This window comes from Saimiri boliviensis, chromosome 5 (genome assembly GCF_048565385.1).
Source record: "Saimiri boliviensis isolate mSaiBol1 chromosome 5, mSaiBol1.pri, whole genome shotgun sequence".
NCBI classification, from domain to species: Eukaryota; Metazoa; Chordata; class Mammalia; order Primates; family Cebidae; genus Saimiri; species Saimiri boliviensis.
In genome coordinates this window covers 116125338-116142549 of record NC_133453.1, presented here as the reverse complement: position 1 = coordinate 116142549, position 17212 = coordinate 116125338, and the positions used below count along the sequence as shown (strand labels likewise).

Sequence of the window (17212 nt, the reverse complement as noted above, 5' to 3'; positions counted from 1 at the left end):
CCAAATCACTTGCTGATAGGGTTTGGCTCTGTGTCCTCACCCAAATCTCACCTTGAATTGTAATCCCCATAATCTCCATGTGTCAAGAGCAGGACCAGGTAAAGGTAGTTGAATCATGGGGGTGGTTTCCTCCATGCTTGTTCTCATGATAATGCGTGAGTCTCACAAGATCTGATGGTTTTATAAGTGTCTGGTATTTCCCCTGCTTGCACTCATTCTTTCTTCTGCCACCCTGTGAAGAGGTACCTTCCACTGTGATTGTAAATTTCCTGAGGCCTCCTCAGCCATGTGTAACTGTGAGTCAATTAAACCTCCTTTCTTTATAAATTACCCAGTCTCAGGTATTTCTTCATAGCAGCATGAGAATGGACTAACACATTTGCCATTTCAAAACACCTTTATTCTCCTTTCCTGACTTGAGTGGAGAAGTAAGTTCAGGGTAGCTTGGAACTGTGAAGAGGTTTTGCTACTTCTCTCATGCTCAAGAATTTAAAATGCTTGGAGTCTTCTCCTTGGACATGTATTTTATGAGGCTTATGTGTTTATATTCCATTTTGAATCTATAATACTGCATTTGACATTCAACCAGTCTTAAGAATAATGAGAGCATGCTCAAAAGATAAGCTTAATAACTTACATAGTTGCTTACAGTAAATTATACATAATAAATTATCTCACTGTTCTATTCAGGAGAACTCAATGAAGTAGGTAGGAAAGATAGGTAATGTCTGTCTTATAGATGAGAAAGCCACACTTAGAACACTTGTCCCAATTTACAGAACAAAAACTCAGGCTTTTTCTAGTAGAATCAGCCAGGAGAACTTTGTATCCCAAACAAGATGTTATAGATGTTCTTTGATTTGCAATTTAGATATAATACTTTGCAACTTGGAATCCATAGATTTTAGTTTTTCTATTGTCCAAATGTGAAAATAATTCAAATGATGTACTGGATTAAGCACAGAACATTTCAACATGTAATGAAATAGATATTTTTTCAGGTTTTTTTTCACATATTCTTTTTTTTAATTGTCAGATAAAATCATCTTACCAATACTTTATTTGAGTACTTGGTTGCTTATACTGTTTAGAATAAAGTTATCGTTTATAGGCTAAGGATAAAGTAAAGGAGACCACAGTCTACAACAGAATATGTGAATTGGATGGTTAAATTTATTAGGATGCAAATTTCTAATGTCAGCAACAGAGAGCTGCATTAACTGCAAAATAAGCTTTTTTCACTGCTGTTGTTGAAGAATTTTTGAGGAAATTTAAAGGACTGAAATAAATTGTGTACATTTTTTCACACATCTTGATTGACATTTTTGACAAACCTTTTGCTACTATGTGACAATATATTGCTGTTACCAGCATAGTACACTTGAACATAACATATTCATTATTTGCCCTCCATTTAACATTTTCCAAAATGTCAAATTGCCAAGTGTGGTGGTGTGCCCCTGTTGTCCCAGCTTACTCAGGAGATTGAGGCAGAAGGATTGCTAGAGCCCAGGAGTTTGAGGATGTAGTGATGGTGCCTATGGATAGTCACTGCCCCTCAGCCTGGACAATACAGCAAGAGTTCTAGGAGTTCTGTTGAGGCCTCAAATACTGACAGGTAGGGGTGCTTGTTAGCATTTATCTATTTTATAAATTGGATTCTGAGAAACTTTTTTTAAAGAAAAAATTCCACTGCTACAAAAAGTTTGGAAACCTCTGATTTAAAATAACATTTCTCCTTTTTGCAGTTATTTTCTTTGAGATGCAACTATATATCATAGTGGTTACTAGCACCAGCTCTAGATTCAGACTAGGTTTAAAACGTGGTTCCACTGCTTCTAATTAGGTGACCTTTGGTGAGTTGTTTTATCTCATTAAGCCTCAGTTTCCTCACCCCTTTAAAAAAAAAAAAACAGGATAATAATAATATCTACCTCAAAGAGTTGCTGTAAGCATATAATAATTATATAGCTTTTTTTAGCTAAGCTCTTGGGATATATTCTGAAAACTTTAATATATTATCAACAGTTTGTCTGGATATTTGAAGTATGAGAATCTGGTTAAACACAATGAGGAATTCTCCAGATACTCAACTTCATTCTTAGATCCCTAAACACAAGATACTTTAGGCAGACTTCATGATCCACAGGTGGCTTTTTGTTTGTTTGTTTGTTTGTTTGTTTGTTTAGGGACAGGGTCTTACTCTATTGCCTAGGCTGGAGTGCAGTGGTGTAATCACGGCTCACTGTAGCCTTGACTTCCTGGGCTCAGGTAATCTTCCCACCTCAGCCTCTGAAGTAGCTGAGACTACAGGAACACAACACCATGCCCAGCTAATTTTTGTATTTCTTGTGGAGACAAGGTTGCACCATGTTGCCCAAGTTGGTCTTGAACTCCTGGGCTCAAGTGATCCACCTGCCTCAGCCTCCCAAAGTGCTGGGATTATGAGTGTGAGCCACTGTGCCTGGCCATCCTCAAGTGTTAAATCCATTTTCCTGAGCCATTCTTTCCTGGACTATTCCATTCTAGTCTTATCTAATGAATCCCCACAGCTTTGTCCATACCTCATCAATTTCTTTTGCTTAGTCTTCAAAGCTTTGCCTTGCCTTTATCCCTCTCAGATATTGGCACTGATGATTTCCATCTACAACTCAGTTGTCCCCAATTCCCATTCCAGCCTTGGTCAAGTCTAGCAATATATTATGAACTCTTCAAATACTAGGCTATTCTATGAGAAGGAAATTTTAAAAAATCAAAGAAGGTTTGAATAGAAGGAGATACCAAGCCATGGGTACCTAGAGAATGCACCATATTAGATGCTGTATTTATGACATCAAGACTAATTACAGATCCCTGTAGCTTCAGTATGCTTACCTGCCATTCACCTCTGGCTAAAGGTTCTATCACTTGCACTTGGGAGCTAAGGGCAGAGACATTGAGTTTGGTTGAAACCAAGAATCTCAGGTCACTGGGAGGCTTATTCTGGAATAGATTCCTACTGATAAAATCACATGACACTGTCAGTTCTGTTCTTATGTATTAATCGTATCTCTGATAAATTTACATGCACTTTTTATTTTTAAAGTGCCTCGTACACTAATTAGTAATCAACCTAAAATGGCATTTACTTTGAAACACTGTAATTATCAGAATAAAGCAGCCAAATGTCAGGAAGCCTGAATTTTGAATGAGAATTTTATCTGTATCTAATGTAATATAAATGCAGTACGTGTTTGGGTTAAATGCCTGTTGAAGATTAGAATAACAGTAATTGAGAAATGATCTCTTGATGTACATCTTAGAAAATAAGAAGTTTGAGCCGGGCGCGGTGGCTCAAGCCTGTAATCCCAGCACTTTGGGAGGCTGAGGCGGGTGGATCATGAGGTCAAAAGATCGAGACCATCCTGGTCAACATGGTGAAACCCCATCTCTACTAAAAATACAAAAAAGTAGCTGGGCATGGTGGCGCGTGCCTATAATCCCAGCTACTCAGGAGGCTGAGGCAGGAGAATTGCCTGAACCCGGGAGGCGGAGGTTGCGGTGAGCCGAGATCGTGCCATTGCACTCCAGCCTGGGTAACAAGAGCAAAACTCCATCTCAAAAAAAAAAAAAAAAAAAAAGAAAATAAGAAGTTTGTTGTTTTCTTAAAGAGACAGGATCTCACTCTGTCTTCCAGGCTAGGGTATAGTGGCAGAATTATAGCTCACCACAGTCTCAGACTACGGTGCTTAAATGATCCTCCCATTTCAACATCCTGAGTAGCTGCGACTACAGGTGCATACCACCATGCCTGGCTAATTTTTAAAAAAATGTTTTTGTAGAGTTGGTGTCTTGCTATGTTGGCCAAGCTGGAAAATAAGAGTTTTTAAAAGAGCTATCATTTCTGGCACATTTGTATTAGTGTCTAACAAGAATGTAGTTTTTGTTTTCTGGTCTTATATTGGAATAAATTTTATGTTTCTGTGACAGATTCCTATGTACAGTTGTGCCTTTACTATTTTTTTTAATTTATTATTTTCAAGGGTTGTTCATTTTTCTTCTTTTTTTTGAGACGGAGTTTCGCTCTTGTTACCCACGCTGGAGTGCAGTGGCACGATCTCGGCTCACCGCAACCTCCGCCTCCTGGGTTCAAGCAATTCTCCTGCCTCAGCCTCCCGAGTAGCTGGGATTACAGGCATGCGCCACCATGCCCAGCTAATTTTTGTATTTTTAGTAGAGACGGGGTTTCACCATGTTAACCAGGATGGTCTTGATCTCTTGACCTCATGATCCACTTGCCTCATTTTTCTTCTTTAAAAGTAACAAAAATAATCCCTTCAGGATTGCATTTGTTTTTCACTTTCCTAAATCAGATCTTTTCCAGCTCTCTTCTTTAAAGCCAGATGATTTCCTCCACTTGTATGTCTCCAGTTAATCCCTACTTCTTTCTTTATTTTATATTTCCCTACTCCTGTCTGAACTACCTGTTAGTAAATGCTGGCCTTCTTTGAAAATTATAGGTCTCTTCCTTGAGGGTACCAGCTGTTATTTCTCATAGGCCTGTGTTTCACTATGCTGCCTGGTCATTCTGCGAATTACATGATGTCTCTTCATTCTCTTATACTTGGCAGATTTTTTGGGGTGTGTGCGTGCTTAGAAATACTATTGTTTTTAAGAATTGGCCTGTCTCCAGACCTTATAGCTGGGATGACTTCTGATCAGTCAACAGAAGAGTAGATACTAGGTGTAAAATGCATGCTTGAGTGCCACATAAGCAGCCATGTGGCTTGACACAGTAGCTGTCGTCTCTCTTATACCTGTCCTTAGGCAGTAAGACAGTAATTCTTTTATCAGATAATAATGCCAATAGTGGTCAGCGTTCTTATGAAGAACAATTTTCCCCTTACCTGTTTATTCTTTTACTTCTCCCAAATGCACAACTTCCACAGATTCATACTTCTTAAGACATAAGTTGAACCACAAATTTCCACTTTTGGCCTTAGTGGAAAGCTCACAGGTAATGTTGTTATACACATTACAGTTATTAAAAGCCAGAATTTCTGCCCTAAAGTTACCTTTACCCTATTTAGCTCTTTTTATCTATTCCTGTTCCCACAAATTGAGGCATATGTTCTCTAATGTTAATTGGATTTTGTTTTCTCACCTTAAATCATATATTCTGACAATATCTCAACCAGTTTTGTCTCTAGTGATGATCTTAACACTCTTACTCAGATTTCTAATCCTTATCACGTCACTGAATTCATTACTTCCATGAATTGTATTTCATTTCTAAATAGATTAGGCCAATCTCTTAAGTTGTTTAGATGAGAATCATTATTTTATCTATGGAACTACCAAATTATCAATTCTGGATTTTCTTGCCTGCCTTATTCCTGGCTACCCATATCTCCTCTGAAAACCTGAAAATTTTTTTTGAAAGGTGTTTACTATGTTATAGTAGATTAATAGGTATCTTCACAGGAATATCTTTAAAATATATTTTATTATATTATTATTTATAAATTTGATAAAGTAGGAAATTTGATTTATTAATTCAAAGTTAGGAAATTTTTTATTAAAAAATGGCACTTCCAAATAAACATGGTATTTAGAGCCTACTACTAGACATTGTAAATATGTGGGTTGCTTGACCCTAACTTTTAAAGACTAAGGTCTGAAACAACTTCCAACTTTGTTTTATTGTCTAGATCACAAGAGACCCCTGGAGATGGGAAGCCTCCAGCTTTACCACCCAAACAATCAAAGAAAAACAGTTGGAATCAAATTCATTATTCACATTCACAACAAGATCTAGAAGGTCATATTAATGAAACATTTGATATTCCGTCTTCTCCTGAAAAACCCACTGTAAGTAGCTTCTTCAGATATTCTTATTTTTCTTTGAATTTTTACAATCCTAAATGAAATTTCTCTTGTATTGTGGCATTTTTTAGTTGTAAGTTGTATTACAGTACTTTTTCTTTCTCATTATATTCTTTGGTCATGAATTGTGCCATGATGTAACTCAATATAAGTTCTGTAATTAGAAGTGATCTTGGAGTGCACAGAGTATATAATTAAATAAGCTGTGGGTTAGGGGAAGATTCCTAGAAGAGATCATCTCTGATAAGAACTAGTAAGATTCTTTCCTTCCAAGAGCAGGCATAGAACATACTGCATGAAAGAAGCCTGCGACAAATAGCCATGTGTCATGTGATTTCATATATGTGAAATGCCCAAAACAAATCTATCAAGAAACAATAAATAGATTCATGGTTGACTAGGCTTTGGAGGATGTCAGTTGGGGAAATGGGGAATGACTGCTAATGGATACAAGATTTCTTTTGGAGTTGATGAAAATATTCTAAAATTAGATAATAGTGATGTTTGTACACCTCTGTGACAAGAGTAAAAATTATGGAAATACACACTTTACATAGGTGAAGTGTATGATATATGAATTATATCTCAATAAAGCTGTTTTTTAAAATCACATAAGCAACAGAGGAAGTATCATTTGAATTCATGTAATACTTATGGGCACTTGCTGTGTACTCATATATATGACCCAGGTTCTACAGATAATAGCAATTAATACAGACGTGGTCCCTGTTGCTCTTGTCACTTTAATAGTCTAGCATGTGGTGGCAAGAATGCATGAGAGAATATATCTGGTTGGCCTAACTGCAAGTTATTAGTCAAAGAAATTTACTCTCCTCAACTAAAATTTTTTATTAGAATTATGATTTTTTGCAAACTGTAGTTACAAAAAGTATGAAAGATAGATTTTAAGTGAACAAGATTACAAATTACTTAATTTTGTCTTTTTAAGCCTAATGGTGGTATTCCACATGATAATCTTGTCCTAATCAAAATGAAACCTGATGAAAATGGAAGGTTTGGATTCAATGTAAAGGTAATCTGGAATTTATTTTATACTCAGTTTTTAAATTAAGATGTTCTTATTTTGGTAATATTTGACTAACATTTGACTTACTGTCTTTTTTAAGGGAGGATATGATCAGAAGATGCCTGTGATTGTGTCTCGAGTAGCACCAGGAACACCTGTGAGTTATCCAAATTTTTCAAATAAATCCTGTTGTCAAGAATATATACTTATTTTATAATTGTTATTAAATAAAGGAAATAATTTCATTTATTTTATTTATCAAGTGTCAAATATTGGCTGAATCTCTTTAAGTTGCTGGGAAATTAGTTTTTACTTTTTCTATAAGTTTTTTAAATCCCTGTTTTTATAAAGAAGCTATTTATGACCTTCAGTGCTTCTAAAGCATTAACAAACTCTATCAAAATAACCCTCTTAAACAACAAAATATAGACAGGTATAGTTTTGTGGGGGGTTTTGTTTGCTTGTTTATATTTTATTAGAGTAGTTTAAGTACATTATACTTGTCTACGCACTTCTTTAAAATTTAACTTCAAATGGAAATGATAACTGTAAAGACAATTTAAAAAATTTTTAAATATGAACATTCTAAACAAAAGTAGAGAAAACATATATCCATTATGATTAATCGCCTGTTACTCATCATTCAGCTTGCACAATCATGAACTTTCTGCTCATCATAGGACAATTCTTAATTAGTTGTAGGTGCATCATCTTTATTATTGTTTTATATAGCAAATACTGTTTTCAAATTCCCATTTTTGTTGTCTACTCTGTTTACTTAGCTTTTTCTTACCTAAATGATCTTCAAGCACCCTTTATCATTTAATTTCTCTCTGTCCTAGGAAAGGTATGAACCAGCAGCCTGAGAGAAAGAGGCCAGCTATGCTTTTTTTGGTGCTTTGCAGCAACCTCAAAGTTGGTTTGAAAATTACAGTTGAGATTGATTAAGGATATCATGATATGTGGTTTTGGTTCTGGTTTTAAGAACCTTGTTTTTTTTGCAAAAATGACAGGATACTCATGGAATACCCCTGGCATGAGCATACACACAAAATACCTTATTTAAATATAAATACATCCAATAGCTATTGAGGTGTCACACAAAACGAAAGAGCTCAGATACAGTCTACCTCTACAAAGAACTTTAAACATCATCAAGACTTTCTGCTTTTCATCGGTTTCTTTTTATGTGATTGTTTGATTCCTCTCTTTCAGTGCAAATGAATTTGTACAGTGAATCAGCCTGTCTCTCAAGCCACTCCAGATAAACATTCCAGTCTAAGTAAAAACAATGTACTTAGTAGCAGCTTCAAGCAGAGTTTTGTAACACAACTAACACACACAAACACACACACACACACACACACATACACATACACACACCCCAGATTGTAACTCCTAAGTCTCCACTAAATAGAAATTGTATTTACCTACTGCTGTTTTGGTCCTCAATCCACCACAGTGACCTCTCGGTCTGAATTATAGACTCCTGGGAGGTAAACCCTTAACAGAGTCAGTATGGATCATATTTCCTCATTTGAAAAACGTCCATTGTGGTTGGGGAACAAGACCAGGGATATTATGTATAAAATGACTCCTGGGGACATACTATTAATATGTATGTAAAAGATGGGGACAAAGTAGAGATAATCCAAAATTATTTTATATACGTTTGATGGGAAATATGAATATGATTGGGACAGCAGATGAAGGGAGAAGGATTGATGAATTATCATCTATCATGTAGAAAGTTAACAGATAACGTCTAAAACAGAAAAGAAAAATGATAGGGAGATGTTAGAAATGCAGAGGTAAATACAGAAAGATATAGCTAAAGTGTTGAAGAAAGTTTCCTCTAGGGATCAGGAGGTAACAGGGAGGAACACAAATGGTTTCTTAACAATCTTATAGACCTGGTCAACTCTTTTAGTGGTATGATTTACAACTTTGCTAAAAACGAAAATTTACGACTTAAAAAAAAATTATATTATCATTTGGCTTGACAAGTTCACATTTAGGATTTTCCCCTAATGAAATAATTGGACTAGAGAACAAAGAATATTTATACAAGGATATTAATTGTATGGTTTATAACAGTATAAAATGGAAAATAATCAAATGTGGACTAGGGAACAAACAATATTTACACAAGGATATTAATTATGGTATGATTTATAAGAGTTTAAAATGAAAAATCAATGTTAATCATTAGAGTTGGGGAAACAAATTATATGTTGCTTTGTATCTATTGAGATGATAGCATAACTATAAACATGGAAATACATCCATAAGATGGCCTTATGGAAAAATACATGTTATAATTTCACAAATATGTTTGATCCAGTTTCTTAAAATATTACATATATAGAAGAATTCTGAAAACATGCTAAAAAGGTTAGCAGTCTTACATCTGGGTAATGGAATTACAGATATATTCTGTATTCCTTTTTTAATTTTCTGGATCATGACAATGAACATGTATTGCTCTTATAATTAGAAAAGGTAATATGCATTTCTTTATTTACATGGCAGTTGTAATAGTCAATGAGTCACACAAAAAGAAGTATTCATTTTTCTGAGCAACGAATGTGGATAGTTTTCAATTAAGTGAAGGATTCAGAGAACATTCCATAAATATATTCATTTCCAAACAGAATTCTAAGACTCGTAAGTTCTCTTTTTAATCTCTACATATTGTTGGTAATTCTTCCCTTCTGTCTTGTAGAACTATGTTCCATAAATGTTGGCTGAAGTTTAGAACAAATTAAAACATAGTCATTCTACTGGGGAGAAATTGAAACAATAGGAATTTATTACTTTTATATTATTTTATTAATTTAGAGACCACCATAACCTTCTAATTGGAAACCACAGTTTGGGGAAAGGAAAAAGGTTTCTATTTTTTTTAAATACATGATAGTTGTACATATTTATGGAGTTCAAATATTGTTATTTTTTAATATTGGGCACCTTCTGAAATGGATAAAGTAACTCCCAATTAGTTATGTTTCTCTTTCTGTTCGGTAATCTTAACCAAAAGCTATTGCTCCAACAAAACTCATTTTAACATACAATTTTTTGGCCAGGCATGATGCTCATACCTGTATTCTTCGCACTTTGGGAGGTCAAGGTGCGAGGATTGCTTAAGCTCAGGAGTTTTAACAATATCCTGGGCAACATAGTGAAACCTTGTTTCTACAAAAAAATGTTAAAAATTAGCCAGATATGGTGGCACATGCCTGTGATGCCAGCTACTCCAGTTGCTGTAGTGAGAAGATCACTTGAGCTCAGGAGATTAAGTCTGCAGTGAGCTGTGATCATACCACTGCACTCCAGCCTAAGCAACAGAGCAGGACCTTGTCTCAAATATATAGCAAGATCCTGTCTGAAACACACACAGACACACACACACAGACACACACACACATGACCCTCGAACATATATATTTGGGCGAGACAGGATCTTGCCCTGTATGAGTATAAACACACACACAGTTTATTTAAACTTAATAGATCAGAATGAAATGCAAATTAAAAATTATAACATATCTGACCAAAGGCATATTAACTGTAAGAGAGTTCCTGTTAGTGATAATGGACATAGTAAGAGATTCGCAGCTATCCTCTTTAACACATAGACCACCTTTTTTTTTTCTGTCAACCTCACCAGGCACAAAATAATCTGAGGGAAAGCTCTGTCTGCTATAGCCCATTACTACATTTTCCCCAGTACCATTGGCTCCCGGTTCACCATACTTCAGATATCTCACAGACATTTATAAAAACTTGGAACTAATTGGTATACAAAAGCATCACACTGCTAGTGCACAGAGGGAATATGTGAATGTCAACCATCTACTTCACTACATAAGTAGACAAAAAAGCAACTTGAGAGAATGAGCATAACTCTAAATTTGGATAATCTAGATTTTAAAGCTTTGGGTTGAATTATCTCATCCTTAGCTTCATAACAACTCTAAGAAATAATCAGGTTAGATACCTGTTCCGTTTCTAGAACTTCAGATGTCTAAGGTCACACATTTCAGAAGCAGCAGAGTAACTTCTAGACCAATGTTCTTTCTACCGATGACAATACCTTATTGGATTTTATTGACTTTGTGTTGATAATGAATTTTAATAGTTGTACTTTTATTTCTTTATGCCTTTACCACAACTTTTTTGTAAAATCTAACCCCATCATTTCCTTTTCGGCCTAGCATATCATTCTTCAAACTTCTCTCTCATATGTTTTCATTGCTGTGTTTCTAGAACATGCTGTTCATATTTCTATCTTTTGTCTCTTCTACCTTAATTACTGTTTTGTCTTCTTACTTTGCACTATACCATGAAAACGACTATACAAGATGAAATCATGCAAGATCTTCATGATTAATGGAAAAAATTGTAGTTGTTCCCATGACCTTTAAATTTATTGTCAAAATGTTAAGAATTTCCCTTACTGTCTCTTATAAAAGTAAAAAGAAATAAACAAAAAATAGTAAAGCTATTATGGATTTTTGCATCCTGTAATTCAAAACATTAGAAACACTGAGAATTTAAATGTTTTATTTTCTTGTGAAAACTCATCATGAGTAGTTTGAATGGTGCTTGCCCCTTCCCTGTGGTACAGCTTAGAACACAAAGTGAGCATCCTTTCCTGCCTTGGCAAATTGTCATAATCCTATGTACTTGACATGCTTTCAACGTTTTGTCCTTTAAACTTTTGATGTTGTGAAGTATCTCCAAAAGTTCCTTTGGCTGCATATGTAGAATCTCTCGAAAAACAGTAGTGTTAACATGCCCATGGTCGCCTATTGCTTCTCTGACTCTTTATGGTCAATTCAAACCTCCAGCATTAATCACTATGCTGCACTTTCATCTTTTGTGGCCAATTTCCTCTTTAGATTTAGGTTATTCATTTCAAGATGGGTTTATCTCTGGGAGACTAGGAAGCAGCCCAACTACATGCTTTCCTGTCTGTACTTGAACTGAAAACAGATGTGCATTGTCAGATGACTAGCAGACTTTGGAAGAACTGGTGTGACTGGCCACATTATGATGGGTGTCTATTATTTATAGTAGTGTTTTTTTTTTTTATTGAGCTATTCACAAGGTTTGTACTTTTTTCAGTTATTCACAGTAAATACACTGTGGTAACTAAAATTTGAATTATATTGTTGGGGGACTGGTGTTATTTAACTAAACCATGGTAACTGAAATTTGTATGTATCTAGACAGTGTAAAGTTAGGGCTCCTTATGTGTATGTACCTGTAAATCATCAGTATTATTTGTATGTCTATACATAACGGGTCACCAGGAAAGAAATTGTTGAATGAAGAAGGAACAAAAATATTATCTCTCTGGCAAAGCTCGATTTCTACATTTTAAAAATAGATGAATAAAAGAATAGATCCTTTTCTATATGTAGTTTAGTTTTCCTGCTATAGGGTCTATAAAAATAAAATCCTGCGCTCTACTTTCAGAAAGTTGCATGCCAGTCTGAAACCTTATCTATATTACATTACAGGCTGACCTCTGTGTCCCTAGATTGAATGAAGGGGACCAAGTTGTACTGATCAATGGTCGGGACATCACAGAACATACTCATGATCAGGTTGTGCTGTTTATTAAAGCTAGTTGTGAGAGACATTCTGGGGAACTCATGCTTCTAGTTCGACCTAATGGTGAGTACTTTATATGGTACCAGATATTTATCATAATTTATTACTGTTTATAGCTGAACACAGCAGCCAGCTTTCTGATATAAAACGTAAGTCACCTAAGTTTCCTGCTCCAAGCACAGTGGCTTCCATTGACACGTGGAGCAGAATTCAAGTTCCTTGCCACCCACCCCTTGCTCTCCTACTCAGCCTTGCTTACTTTCCTCTATTCTACACTAGCTTTCTTGCAGTTCCTCAAATGTTCCAATCTAATCCACTTATTAGGGTTTTGGTCCTTGCTGTTCCCTCTGCTAACATACTTTTCTTGATTTCGTTATGACATACCTATACTTCATTCAGGTCTCTGCTCAGATGTCATCTTCAGAAGGGCTTTCTCTCCTGACTGTCATAGCTAAAATGGCCTCCCATTTCCCCTAAAATAGCAGTAGTCGTAGTACTAGTACTCAGTAAAAACTAGTTGAATGAATGAGTAAATTTGAACTCTGTTCCACTTTTAGAAAATGTCATAACAAGCTATAGTTGAAGTGTTTTAAAAATACTGTCTGTGTTTTCAGTATGTATCTACTAGTCTAATCATGTTATCTCCCGATCTGGACCGCTAACTTGTTAATTCATAGTTATAGGTTTTCAGGTTTGGAGAAACCTTGAACACCATAAGCTCTAGCTCCTTTGCTTATTGCTTGAATTTCCTCCACCACAACGTCAAGAACATCCTATCAATATAGAGCACTTGGTGGCTCCTGAATCAGGTCATTCCATCTTTGGATAGCTCAAACTATAAATTGAACTAAAAGTCCATCTTTCTTGAGTCCTGCTCCTAATTCTATCACTTTATGCTATGCATTATAAGTTTAACCCCTCTTCCTTGAGTTTTTTTTTTGACAGCAGCTAATTTTCCCAGAAACCCTCCTCCCTTTATCCAGTTTAACAGTCCTAGGGTCTTCAGCCAGTGTTCATATGGCATTGTTTAGAGTTCCCTCAAAACTCTTTTATCAGTCTCCTCTAAGAAAAAAGTTTTATATTTCTAATATCCCAGAATTAAACATACTCTTCTGGTTTTGTTCTGTATAATTTGCTATTATTATTTTAGCCACAGAATAATTACTGTTAATGCCATATTACCACTTGTTGAATGTGTACCACAGAAAAGTAAAATACCATTCAAATTCTATTTGTCACCACTACACCCAACCCTGCAAAATTTTGCAAGGATATTTCTTTTTTATAAACAAAACAAAACAATCCTCTTTTTACCTCTTGTTCACAAATAGGCGTTTTCATTTTATCTTCTCCACTTTGTGTTCTTTTCCATTCATGGTCTAGCATTGGCTTTCTAGGAAGATTAAAAGGACTTCAACAGAACATTCTATTTTGACTTTTCAAGGAACTTGTTCATTTAGACCTGATACTTAGGTGAGTCATTAGGCATTTTCTATCACATACAGCTACTTAAATTTTAAACCAGGAATAATATTATTTTTTCTGTATTTATTGTATTCTGTTTTCTCTTGGTAATCGATCCTAAAGAATTCAATAATATTAACTAATAGTTATTAAAGCTTTCTATACACCTAGGCTCTTTTGTGTATTTTCATTTAATCCTCACAGACATCCAGTGAGATAGATGAATTATCCCCATTCTAGAGTTGAAGATACTTTGACACCAAAACGTTCAGTTGCCTGCTCACAGATTCAACCAGATTATGAACAAAAATCCATGTGATGCCAAAGACCCAGCCTTTTTGCAATTCCAAATCTCATCCTTTTGCTTTACAGTAGGAGAGGAACCCACCTAGGGTCTACTTCTTGCAAAAGATCTTTCTAAATTGTTTTATAGTCAAAATGTGGAGCCAGATGTGCATCTGCTTTCATTGTAGGTCTATCATGTCCATTCTTACTTTAAGTAACATATAATTAAAATTTAAAACTATGTTTCTAAGAATATATTTTTGTTTTTCTTATCTTTTCCCCTATAATTCTTATTTCTTCTTAGGCAAAGTGTTGTCATACCTTTTTGTGTTTTCATCCTTCATTTCAGAAATTTATTTTTCTAAAAAATGTATACATATTCAAGGAGGAACCAGATCTCTTAGGCAAGGGTAAAGGAAGCCCCTACCTTGGCTCCATATTTTAGAAGGCCCTGCTTTGGCTCTCATTCTTCTCCCAATGGAGTTATGATTTTATAAGACCAAAAGGACATACCAAGCTATAACCTCCCTTCCTTTTCTGTACCACTTTTTTCAAACCTCATTTCTGGGTCCAAATAACCCTGAGCCTTTCTAGATCTTATGAGTATTTTCCTCACATCCATTCTCTCAAGGTTGGTTCACATGGTATGTGTATCCCAGCCCAGCTGGTAGCTAAGAGGCTACAGTTTATAGAGGGAGAGGAGTAAACATAGCTTGCATGTGGGCTGGGATCTTTGCCTACCTGTTTATAGGCCCCTATGTTAAAAAATGGAACTGAGAGTGGGAAAAGAAATACGGTGGAATATAGGCCTAGGATCTAGGGTCCAATTCTCCTCACATTACCATGACCATGAATTCTGGCTTAGAATTCTCATTTGAAGTCTGACTTCCCGGTTGTTTCGTAGATACATCACAGAAAGAGGATGAGTTATATTTTGTTTAGCACTGTGTTTGTTGTAACTTCTCATAGTTAGACATATGGTGTATAGGCCTCTATTTGTACTCTTGCCCTAGGTCCCTCCAAATTAAGGGCAGGTGTATTCACAGCTGCTTCTTAGCAGCTCTTCTCTTTCTTATTATCTCTTCAAGTTACCAACATTTTCAGCCATGTAGCCAAGAACACTTCTTTCTTCCAAAGGTACAGCAAAGCTCTTCAACTCCACAACTAATTTCTGTCCCCCCCCATAGTGACACCAGACTCAGATCTAGTGTAATTCTTCATAAATGGATTATTTTTTGAACAAAACATTATACAGTATCTGATAAATTCCTATCATTAATTCATTAAGATTTCCATACATTTTGGGGTTTGGTTGTTTTGTTTTGTTTTGTTTTGTTTTGTTTTGTTTTAGCTGTATATGATGTAGTGGAAGAAAAGCTTGAAAATGAACCAGATTTCCAGTATATTCCTGAAAAAGCTCCACTAGATAGTGTGCATCAGGATGACCATTCCCTGCGGGAGTCAATGATTCAGCTAGCTGAGGGGCTTATCACTGGAACAATCCTGACACAATTTGATGTAAGTAATATCATTATATATAAAAAGCATTTTGCTGATTTTTTTTCTAACTAGTTTCATGGTTTCTTAAGTACCTAACCTATGCATTATAATTTCTAAACGAAAATGATATTTTGAATAATGTTTGACATAAAGAGTTCCAAAATGCCAACTTTTAAAAATTGCTCCCAAAATACTAGCTATGGTTATATAAATAGAATATATATTTTTAAAAAGGGATAAGGAAATTTTATACATATGTCATCAAACTAAATTATTTTCTATAGTTAAATAGCTGTTTTTTTGAAAAGTGGCAGGTGAGGATAGGCTATTATAGACTTTAAAATCCTGAGCTAAAGGAAAATAACTTATTTTTTGAAGTTTATACCTTGTCATATTTAATCTTTGTTTATTTTTTGTCAGTGCAATCTTGAAAACGAAAAAAACAAAACTTTCAGACAGATCATTATATCCAGAGAACTAGAATGCTTCTTCAGTGCTTATAATATGCATTTTGACCCACGAGCACACAGTAGATTTTGAAATGTTTTATTCAGACTATATGAAATTAATTTGTTTAAATTAGTAAACCCGAATTTTTTGTTGTTGTTACTGTTTGTTTTTGAGAAGGGGGTCTCACTATGTTGCCTACGCTGATCTAGAACTCTTACATCCAAACAATCCTCCTGCCTCAGCCTCTTAAGTAGCTGGAATTACAGGCATGCACAGCCATGCTAGGCTTCCTGGATAGTTCTTAATGTGTTTTTAGACATGACCATCATTAATATTTTTTGCTCTGACATAGATGTTATAGGTAAGTATATAACTATAAAACATTTAGGATATATGTGTTAGTTTTTGTTCAAAAGTTCTTAGTTCATATACTGTAAACACTTCTAAACTAAATGAAAGTTAAATGTTTTCTGCAGATTTGCTACTCACAACTTCGGGTACTTCTGCTCTAAGCAGAATTGGTTTCACTGGTTTTTTTACCACTTTTCAAAATATGACACATAATTTATATCAGAAACTGAAGAATTCAGATTTGCAAATCTGGTTCAGTACTCTACTAGCTTATGGAATATCACTGTATAGATGAGCTAGTCAAAGGGGAAAAAAATCTGTTTCTTTTTAGTATAGAAACAAGTCTGGAAAACAAAACAAAAATTGTTTATGGCTTTTGTTGGAATGGTTCCCTTTTTTTTTTTTTTTTTTAGCAACTTTATCGGAAAAAACCTGGAATGACAATGTCTTGTGCCAAATTACCTCAGAATATTTCCAAAAATAGATACAGAGATATTTCTCCTTGTAAGTATCTTATTGTCTCTGTTAAATTTAATCTTTAAACATAACTTTGCTAAAACATTGTTTCTTTTAAATGTTTTAGATGATGCCACACGGGTCATTTTAAAAGGTAATGAAGACTACATCAATGCGAACTATATAAATGTA

The 17212-nt window shown here is 35.0% G+C and overlaps 1 protein-coding gene across 4 annotated transcripts in view; it reads left to right on the top strand.

Annotated features, from left to right (window-relative positions):
• PTPN4 (protein tyrosine phosphatase non-receptor type 4) overlaps positions 1 to 17212 on the top strand; it is a 227740-nt gene that overhangs the window by 178322 nt on the left and 32206 nt on the right. For all 4 annotated transcript variants that reach the window (XM_074399851.1, XM_074399852.1, XM_074399850.1 and 1 more), the window contains exons 16-22: positions 5691 to 5850; positions 6815 to 6898; positions 6993 to 7049; positions 12421 to 12577; positions 15615 to 15781; positions 16978 to 17068; positions 17148 to 17209. In XM_074399851.1, coding sequence (XP_074255952.1) covers positions 5691 to 5850; positions 6815 to 6898; positions 6993 to 7049; positions 12421 to 12577; positions 15615 to 15781; positions 16978 to 17068; positions 17148 to 17209 — 778 coding nt within the window. The remainder of the gene's footprint in view (positions 1 to 5690; positions 5851 to 6814; positions 6899 to 6992; positions 7050 to 12420; positions 12578 to 15614; positions 15782 to 16977; positions 17069 to 17147; positions 17210 to 17212) is intronic.